The sequence below is a fragment of the Triticum dicoccoides genome, chromosome 3A (assembly GCF_002162155.2).
Source record: "Triticum dicoccoides isolate Atlit2015 ecotype Zavitan chromosome 3A, WEW_v2.0, whole genome shotgun sequence".
Classification (NCBI taxonomy): Eukaryota; Viridiplantae; Streptophyta; class Magnoliopsida; order Poales; family Poaceae; genus Triticum; species Triticum dicoccoides.
The window spans coordinates 754,730,766-754,741,223 of NC_041384.1; the positions used below are offsets into that span (position 1 = coordinate 754,730,766).

Below are 10,458 nucleotides of genomic sequence, written 5' to 3' on the forward strand. Positions count from 1 at the left end.
GAGGTGCCAAGTGCATTAAAAAAGCTCAAGGACTATATTTCTAATGTGTGTGGGAGTAATCTTCATAGCTCGAGTAGGGCGTTTCGGTGTCTAGGCTCATCTGCACCCCGTTAGAAAAACAATCGTAAAAACTTCAAAAAATTCCAAATATTTTGTGCGGTAGACAATTTGATGCGTGAGGCCCGATTCAAATTTCAAGTCGTTTGGACATCTGAGCAGCTCTCAACAAAAAAGATAAATCGGATCAAAACAGTACATAAACAGTAAACATTTTTACAAACCCCAAATTTGCCATCGTACCATTGATAAGTGCGTGTCTTCAATTGTCTGCCGCCGAGCAAATAGAACAGACAAGCGAGGACGACATACTACGATGGTTTAGTAAATCGGCTGTTGGTAGTGAGTTTTTGCAAAGACATAGCACCTATGCACGGTGGAGCATTGGGAAGGGCCTTGGATGATGTAAGAACAAGGCCCTGGCCTGGTCAGTAGTCCTTTTGGGCTGGGTCACCGGGAGGATCGAATATGAATCCAGTCCGGGCCGGGAGGGCCTGTCTCAAAACCCAAACCGTCCGATCCCGATGACGATCATTATCCACCCGCGTATTTTGGCCTGGACCGGCGCGGCGCGGCCCAAACAAACCTGCTCGCCCGATCCGCGCGGTTCAGATTCAGAAGTCTCCCCCACCCCACCCCCCGTCCGCCACCACCAACCCGTCGCAACCCACCGGAAACCCTAACCCTAGCTGGAGCCAGGCCGCGCCGGCGAGTCGACGGAGCCGCAGCAGCGCAGGCGAGGCGAGTCGGAGGAGTCGAGGTAGTCGCGGCGCCACAGCGCGGGCGGGCCGAGGGCGCGGCGCCGGCGGCGGCAGGTCCTCCCGGCGACCTCCGGCGGCCTCCTCCTCCCCAGTAAGCCCCCGCCCCCCTCCTCCCCCGGCCCTGATCCGCCCCCCGCCCCGGGGGGCCCCGTACGCGTCGTGCCCCGCTGGTCTGGTGAGCCGGTGGCGTCCCCGACCGAACCGTTATCGTCTGTTTTTTCATCCATTTATTAGAAAATAATAATACTATTTTGCCTTAGCCGAACCTATGCTGTGCTTGTTCTCGACTGGCGGCTGCTGCCCGCAATGCCTATCTATCAGTGTTCACATGGCATTTCATATGCCAGACTTAGATTCATTGCAGTGGCGACCTTGGTGTTTACTGTTTTTTTTTTCAACACAGTACAAACGCAAGCACTCATATATACACGCATACACTCGCCGACCTTGGTGTTTACTGTTAGTGTAATTGCATTTTAGTACGTATTTTTATCGTATAACGCCGATAGCCTGATGGATCATCATTCTTGCATGCAATGTGGCTGTATCCTTCAAAATCCTTACAATGATGATCTTGGTGTATCGATGCATGCACCCTTCCAAGATCCTACCTTTTTCCCTTCTTAACCAATGAACGGCGTGGTTTCTGGTCATGCACATAATTGACTCCTTTCATGGCGTGGATAGATTTCAGGAGGGCAAATTTTACTTCTTCCAAGTGACGAAACCAGGACTAGAGTTTACGTGCTTGCTGTTAGTCATGGTTGATTTACTGGTTACAAGCAAAACCCACTTCAGCACAAGGCTACAGTTTATGTGCTTGTTGGTGGTCATTCATGCGGAGTCCGCTGGTTGGCGTGTTTAGTTTTTTACTTGCAAAAATGAAGCTTTTGTAAATGCCTCTTCACATTAGTTGCTTGCCCGTTCTTGTTCAGTACCATTTGGCCCTGGACATCTATTATTATGTGGGGTGGTTGTAGCTTCTGACCAGACTGTTACTAACTCAAACATGTGGATTTCCAGTGATTTAGGAGGATGATGGCGCAGGCCCTGCAAGGGATCCAGCAGCAGTATGCGCCGAGTGGCTTGCCTGTCCAGAAACGTTATACAAAGGAGACCGCAGCGCAAATTCTTCAGCTGGATAATATGGATTCGGATACTTCCCCGGTCCGTCTCGTTATCAAGCACAAAATGTAAGTAGTCATACCACCGATATCGAAAGCAGTGCTGGCTCATTATGTTAGCAATGCTTACATTCTGTGTCCCTTGTTCTAGCTATTTTACTGCATGTACTACTCCATGTTTATCGCATGTTGATAAATCTGCCATTGTTCCTATTCTTGTAGTATGCATTGTTGTGCTGTTCTCGGGGACGATTGCAATGGCGTGGTCTCTTTCTACATGTAAAATATAATAAATAGTCTTAGGAGAAACTTCTAAATTTTGGGCAAAGTGAATTGTCACTATTTAACTTCAGCCATATACATCCGTGCGAAATATGTTTGACATTCTATGTATGACTACCATCTGTGCTTTATTGTTTGAAACCCATGCATAGTTGATAATTCAGATGATATTAGAAGTGGTTCTATCTTTCTAACTAATTTATCATCAATATTTCTTGTCTCCACAATACATCCTGATCTCTTTATCTATCCAGTGTAACCTACCTGAAAGGAAGGGAGCAATTCTATAACCTGCACCCACGATATCTTCTGGCAGTTTCAAAAAGTATTGATGAGCAGCTTTATAAGGATGCAGAATCAAAGGTTTGTTTTGCTTCGCGTAGCAAATATAACTCTTCCCTCTGTTTCACTATAATCGTGGCTGGCCTCACTCGTTGTGCTTTGTTTGGAGTTATTTCTTCTCTCTGTTACATCATCTTCATTTGTTATCTTTTATGTTGTACTGGACATAAACTTATTGTCAAAGTTTGAGCTATTCTTGTATTTTGTTTTGTTTTTCGTTCATGGTACTGTTTACTGTTAGATTATGTGATATATTCATGGAATTCTACCATTTATTAAATTATATTATTACAATTCTGAATGACTTGTTACTTGCTAACACCTAGTTCTTTTCTCTCAGATCGACTACATGGATTTTGAGACTTTAGAAGTTAGGCTGAATGCTCTTCTCAGTCGTGGATCATTTGGCAACAGTAGATATGCTTTGGCTTCTTCAGCATCTTTACCGACATCACACTCAGAACAGCTTGGGATAGAAGTAACAGATTCAAGTATACAGAATGGTAGAGCTGTACCTGGTTCTGTTAATCCCCCCCTGCCTGCTAGAGACATATCACATAATGTCTTATATTCTCAGGGTGAGTTAAGATTATTAGTTTTCTTTCTTGACCTCACAGTACAACTTCAGTATTTTAACTTTGGACTGATTTTAGTAGGATTTGCACCAACCAGTCACCATGAAGCTGCTGCCAGCTTTGTTCATTCATCGGCTGATAAGATTAAACAGGGGCCTGAAAGCTTAGCAAACGCCACTGCCGCACCATGTGTGTCATTACTACCAAAATGCAGTCCCTGTATTGCTGGAGATTTCGGTGGTGGAGTGCCAACTGGCCATACAAAATACCATTTCCCAGGTTAGTTGTTTTACTTATACCATGACTTACGTATGAAACTTAGCTTAAGCTGTTTTGCATCATAAACATTATGACCAATTTGTGCCAGGCGATGTTCATCAAGTTGATAGTCAACAACCGTCGACATCGGGTAGTTCCAGTTCTGTGTCTGCGATGTGTGATCGAACCACAAATTCTACAAATAACAACAGATATTCTGCTGGCCAAGTATCATCGTCTATGCAATACAGAGAATGCGGGAAAGTGTTGTATACGCGGAGCCACCCAGTAGAGGAATCAGATCAGTCAAATATCACAGCCGGATGCCACGACTTGTATATCCATGACCAATCTAAAATTTGCACTGACATCAAGAGAGAATGCGGACTTGAAGGATGCATGCAAATGGATGAAACATGTTTCTGCAGGGAGAAATGCTCAACTTTAAACACAAAATTCAGTTATGACCAATGCAGCTATATTGCTGCTGACTCTGGTAATTGTGTCTCTATAAGAGAGGCAGTGAAGGGAGCCGAACAGACATCAAATAGCACTGTATCAAAACCAACTTCCCCTACTTCGGATGAATCGTCTGGCAAGCATCATCCGGCAAAACGATTGAGGATCAATTCTCCCAGGCCTGTCCATGCTGATAAAACAAAGTTTCCAAAGGAACTACAGCCTGCTGCCAATGGAACTTATGTCTCTTCTGAAACAGTACAGTCTGAAACCACAGCATTACCTACAAAGTCGCCATCTGGCTGTTCCTTGCTGGACAGCAATGCTAGCAATAACATGGAGATAATTAGATTGCCGGAGACTGCTATGCAAGCTGAAGAAGGGTTGTGTCATGGAAATGGTGACATCGAGATGAAGGAATTGTCATGTTATGGAAATGGTGACATCGAGATGAAGGAAGGGCTGTGTTATGGAAATGGTGACATCGAGATGAAGGACTCAAAGCTTGGCTCAGTGGATGAAACATCATTAGCAGCCAGCTTAACTGCAATGAAGAAAAGAGGGGGTTCAATACTTTATGCGCTAAGTGCTGAGGAGCTTAGAGATCACATGAAAAGTTTGAACCAACATATTTGTCTGGTGAGTGCAGAGCCCGCTCTCATAGGTTTGCTATTACTGTAATATCACTTGATGCTTAGTTATGCCACCGAGTAATATGCAACATAATTATTATGTTATTCGACTAGAGTCTGGCTCAAGAAGTGTTAGTTTTTGTTTTATCATGGTAACTGGATTGCCTGTATAGTGCATAATATTTAGTTATTTCAAGCTATCAAATTCGTTGACTCAGTTGCTTTTTATTTTCAGAGCCAAGTGATGACAGAAGAACACCCTTCAGGCTTGCCTGACCAAAATACGTGCAATTTATGTGGGATGGAGAGGATTCTTTTTGAACCTCCTCCACGATTCTGTGCTCTCTGTTTCAAAATAATAAATTCGACCGGATCCTATTATGTTCATGTGGAAAACGGAATTGATAAGGCTTCAATATGTGCCAAATGTCACCATCTTAGTACTGCAAAATTTAAATATGAGAAGAGATCAAATTACGCGGAAACAGATGCTGAGGCTGAATGGGTAATGTGCTTTTCTTATCTCTCTACTTATTCTTAAATCTTAAATTATATATACGAATTCCTCATCTTTTGTTCAACTTATCTCATTTCAGTGGGTTGAGTGCGATAAGTGCAAAGCTTGGCAGCATCAGATATGTGCCCTTTTTAACCCTAAAATTGCAGACGAGGAGGTGGAGTATACATGTGCCAAATGTTTATTGAAGGAGAGGGATAGTGGAGATATAATTTTGCCGGAGTCAGCTACTGTTCTAGGAGCATTAGAGTTACCAAGAACTAAACTGAGTGATCATATTGAGCAGAGACTTTCAGTGCGGCTTGAGCACGAACGGCTGCAGAGGGCAAGAGCTTCAGGAAAAGACATTGAAGAGGTATTTGTGCCATGTTTGTGATTATCCTGTAGACTTGTAGTACATACGAAACAAGTCCCATGAGTTATCTGCAATTATTGACCATACAGCGAACTGTAGGCCTATCACATCCCTGTTTTAAGACTTATTTTATTATTTCCCAGGAGTTACTTGCTCTTCCTGATCCATGTTAGAAGTTACACATTAGCTCGAGTATTGTTAATTTCTAATCTTCTACCGCCGACTTTTCAGTTCAGTATCTATATATAGGTGGGTGATATTAGTTGCATTTTAGGATCTTATTTTGTTAAACTGTAGCTTAGTTATGCGGTTGAATTTATTGGATTCAAATAAACATAATTTGATGTGATGATCCACGTCATATTATAACTCATGGCCAACTTAACGATAGAAGAATTGTGAAAACAATAGCGTTGATCTATATTATTTTCCTGTATTTAGGGATTGTGTTACAGTCTGATGTCAACTATGTGGTAAACTTATTTTAATTTTCTTTTTTGTGCTCCAATGTTTAGGTACCAGGAGTTGAAGGTCTTACTGTTAGAGTGGTTTCTTCAGCTGCAAGAGTGCTTCAAGTCCAACCACGTTTTCGGGATTTTTTTAAAGATGGGAAATATCCTGGGGAATTTCCATACAAATCAAAGGTGATTGGATGATACTTTATTAGACAATCCTTTTCCACAGTATCCATGTTAATAGTAATTTCAGATATTTAGTACATAATGAGGGCTAACTTTTAGTGCCTTTTGTTTTATACAGGCCATTCTCTTGTTTCAAAAAAATGAAGGTGTGGATGTTTGTCTATTTGCCATGTATGTACAAGAGTATGGTTCTGATAGCCCATTACCAAATCGAAGGCACGTTTATCTTGCATATATCGATTCTGTCAAGTACTTCAGGCCTGAAACCAAATCTGCAAGTGGGGAAGCTCTCCGAACCTTTGTGTACCATGAGATTTTGGTACGAGAAATGCAAATATTGAGCTGATTACGTAACTTTCTTAAATACATGTTGAACTGAAATTATTTTAATATGGTTCTCTCTTGTAGATTGGCTATTTGGATTACTGCAAGAAAATAGGATTTGTAAGCTGCTCCATATGGGCTTGCCCATCTACAAAGCGCGATGATTATGTTTTGTATTGTCATCCCACGTCACAAAAAATGCCCAAGTCTGACAAGCTTCGGAGCTGGTCAGTATATTTAACACGATATTTATGATTTAAATCTAATTATTTGTTTATGGGACTTGATTGGGCTTTCTCATGAATCTTCTTAGGTACCAGAACTTGATCAAGAAGGCCGTTAAGGATGGTGTAGTTGTGGAGCGTAATACATTGTACGACTTCTTTCTTCAGCCTACCAGTGATCGCAAGGCCAGTATATCTGCAGCATGCTTGCCATACTGTGAGAATGATTTCTGGCCTGGAGAAGCAGAGAGACTCCTTGAGAAGAAAGATGACAGCACCTCACAGAAGAAAGAGCCACAAGTAGGAAGGCTCATGCGTGTTGCCAAACGTGATGACAGGAAAGGAAACCTTGAGGATAACCTTGAGGATATCTTGCTAGTGCACAAAGTTAGTTCATTTTACTCTTGTTTTAATCCCCCTCTCAGTATAATGTTTGCACTGACATCATATTTTTCATTGTCGATAGCTTGGAGAAAAGATGCGAACAATGAAAGAAGACTTCATTATGCTTTGTCTGCAGCGGTTTTGCAAGCATTGCCACCAACCTATTGTGTCTGGTAAAAGTTGGGTTTGTACCTGCTGCAAAAACTTCCATCTTTGTGACCAGTAAGTATTTCTTCAGATCACTTTTTTTTATACCTACAGAATCTGCTGCCATAATGTTTCTTTTTGTAGAATGAATCTTCTGTGATAGTCATGATCACATTGAATTTGGTAGCAGTACTGAGAATACCTTTTTCTTATGAAAAATAGCTGCACACACATATTATCATCCAGTGCCTAGGCCCTTGTACCTAGCAACTTCCAGTTTCTTTTTGAAATTTGAATTGATCATCTGCCAATCTTGCAAAATGTACTTACATGACCCCTGTTTTATAACTTCTCAGTTTTTGTTCCTCGATAATCACCCATTTCATCGATATAGCATCCATTATTAATGATGTTTCGGTTGTTCTTCCTTGTAGATGCCATGCAGAGGAGCTAACTGCTCCACTAAAGGACCGGCATCCAGCTACAACAAAACAAAAGCATGCATTTCAAAGAGTACTGCTATAAACCCTGCTATACTTTTAGTTCATTTCACCGGTCAAATAAAGCAAGCACAATATGCATACTGGTATTTGTTAAATGTATGATGAAATTTATACTTACCAGAGTAACTACCTGTTCTACAGATAGAGGAAGAACCTCTTCCAGAGACTGATGATGGAGATCCAACAATGGAAAGCAAGTATTTTGACAGCAGAATCGATTTCTTGAAGCACTGTCAAGACAATCAATACCAGTTTGATACACTCCGACGGGCAAAACACTCAACAATGATGATTCTTTATCATCTACATGATTCAGCTTGTTCTGCTTGTCACCAGGCCATGGATCAACGATTTGCGTGGCGGTGCCTGGTTTGTGCCGGCTGCAATTTTTGCGATTCATGTTATAAACAAGACAGTGAAAAATTGCACATTCATAAACTCAAACAGACGGAGCAACAAGTATTACCGAACTATACTCTACAGGTATCCTTTGTAATTCTCAGCTAGCGTAACTTTTCTGCATTGGGCTTACTTTGTAGTGCTGTGGAAAAATAGTTACAGAAGTAGGAAAAAGTTCATTAAACAAACAGTAAAATAGGCAGAAATTTGTTAGACAAACGGGATTATCACATCCACCGCAACGCCGGCTGGATGTTAAAATTTGCACGGGAGATTCTAAATCTCTCATGTTTTGTTCTCACCTAATTCAGGTACAATTTCTGTGATTAGTTTTTTTGTGTGTTTCTTGGAATATGATTTTCGGTGGCATCAGTTCTTCACCTTACGTGCATTGCACCATTACTTTTTACTTGACCTTTTTGTCATTGTTTCATATTTGTGTTGGAGGTGCTTACTGCTTATGCTCAACTGTTTGTCTTGATAGTATCTTTTGTTGACTTTGAGCATATCCAGTTTAATAAGCAGTGTGAACCATGAAGGATATTCCTTGTTTTGGATTACTGCATGGTAGTTGTGTTCATTAATTGTCCTTTAAAAAAAATGTTTGATACCAATGATGTTGATATTTTCAAAGCAGGACTATCTTGAGGCTTTGGTGCATGCATCAAAATGCTTCTGTGCTGCGCGTACTTGTGCTTTCAAACTCTGTTTTACAATGAAGAAGTTGTTCTTCCATGGTGTACGATGTGACATCCGCAACCGAGGAGGTTGCAGGAAGTGTATCTTCATGTGGAAACTTCTGCTCACTCATGCAAAACATTGCGGTGACGGGGCCTGTTCTGTTCCCAGATGCAGGTATAAAAGTCATGCTTTTTCATGCCAGCTTATTTGCATTACTCGTTATATTATGCAGCTCCTTTCCTTTCTCGGGGTTTCTGATGATATCCTCAATTCCATTTTATTTTAGGGACATCAAGGCATTCTTCATGGACAAGACCAAAATGATTGCTGGGCCACCTTGTGCCATAGAGTGCTAGCGGATCCCGTCCAAAATGAACTCTGCCGTGAACTACCAAGTAGTGGTTTTTTCTCGAGCAGGAAGATTCGTTGATGAAAACGCAATAAACTGCTGTTTGCCGCCGTACATCAGCAGGATTGCATTGCAAAGTAAATAAAATAGCGGCGACTTGGCGGCAGAGGCACCAGCAGCAGAGTTAAGTTAGACTGTTTCGCTGGTATTCCCTGGAATTTGCGCGCGCGAAGAAGGCAGCAGCGCGTCGGAAGGAGATACCAGCAGAAGCTTGCATAGGCAGACAGGCATCCTCTGTAGTAGTGTCTGTACATAGACATGTATATATAGTTGGTTTTCTTTCTTGCAAAGCCATACATAGGATAGAGGATTTTGTTTTATTGTTTCTTTTTGTACCCCCCCTGATTGGATTGAACAAGGCCACAATTTTGTTCAGCCTTGCTGCTGTACTGTGGCTCTGGCTAAATCCAAGTTCATTCAATTATTAATGTGTATAAGAAAGAAGATACCCCTCAAGCTGCATATACATGTGCTTGTAGCATCTGCATTTGTTCATAATCTCCTTTTATCAATAATACTCTCTGTATTTTTTTTTGAAATAGATATTTGCATACATAATAATTTTATACTTGATAATTTAAGTGCATGCAATTTAAGAACATTTTCAAATTAATCATTCAAATTCAAGAACATGAAATGGTTCAAATGAAGTAATAAACCAAATAAGGCACTAGAATCAAGCTTTAGGAAGTGTTCTCAAGTGCTCATCAAGACCTTCTTGGATCATGTTTGCACTATGCTTCGGCTCTAGCGGGATCCCCGTTGGACTCGATGGATGATGGATGTCATTGACAATGTGGTAGCCCATCGTGTGCCCATGGCCATTGACAACTTAGTTGTAAGGTGGGACATCTCCAGCAGCAATCTTTTGAAAAGTGGTGACCTCGAAAGGACATTAAGGTTAGTATGAGAGCCAGACAATGGTGATCTTGAAAGGACTTGTGTTGTTTAGGTTTACTAAGAATGATGCCATATAGGTCATTTTGTGTCGTATAGTACCTTTTATGCTTCATTCATCATCTTCGGCGCTGGTGCAATTATATATGAACACATAGCATTATCTGCCAAATCTTGTTCCATACACAAAGCTCTCGCATATATGTAATGTGTTGCACATCTGCTTCTGGCACAAACAAGTTGATATGGAATGCTAAACAGTTAGAAGACATTTGTTGTAATTTAATCAAAACCATTGTTCCATTTTATTTGACTTCTTACTAATCGATAAGGGAATGGGAAGGTTAGGTTTTTTTCGCAGGAGTGATTCTTTCTATGCCTACTCTTTGTTTTGTATCACCGCCAAACGAAGTGGCGAGTCTAAGGTGTGTTTTACTTCTAGCAAGATTATAATTCTGCGTGTTTTCCTGTTTTCTGTTATCTCTAA

At 41.2% G+C, this 10,458-nt stretch overlaps 1 protein-coding gene across 3 annotated transcripts; it reads left to right on the plus strand.

Moving 5' to 3' along the window:
• The first annotated feature begins 700 nt into the window (after positions 1–700).
• LOC119270729 (probable histone acetyltransferase HAC-like 3) lies at positions 701–9,569 on the plus strand. Of its 3 annotated transcripts, none has more exons than XM_037552778.1 (17): positions 701–909; positions 1,842–2,011; positions 2,479–2,587; positions 2,907–3,144; positions 3,220–3,420; positions 3,509–4,497; positions 4,726–4,995; positions 5,087–5,362; positions 5,878–6,006; positions 6,122–6,322; positions 6,412–6,554; positions 6,641–6,938; positions 7,018–7,157; positions 7,517–7,595; positions 7,727–8,068; positions 8,619–8,839; positions 8,952–9,569. In XM_037552778.1, the coding sequence occupies exons 2-17, from the start codon at positions 1,854–1,856 to the stop codon at positions 9,019–9,021; spliced, it is 3,864 nt and encodes a 1,287-aa protein (XP_037408675.1). In that variant the 5' UTR covers positions 701–909; positions 1,842–1,853; the 3' UTR covers positions 9,022–9,569. The 3 variants fall into 3 exon arrangements, with proteins under 3 accessions (XP_037408675.1, XP_037408677.1, XP_037408676.1); XM_037552780.1 differs by having other exon boundaries at positions 3,223–3,420; XM_037552779.1 differs by having other exon boundaries at positions 702–909; positions 8,622–8,839.
• The last annotated feature ends 889 nt before the right edge of the window (positions 9,570–10,458 follow it).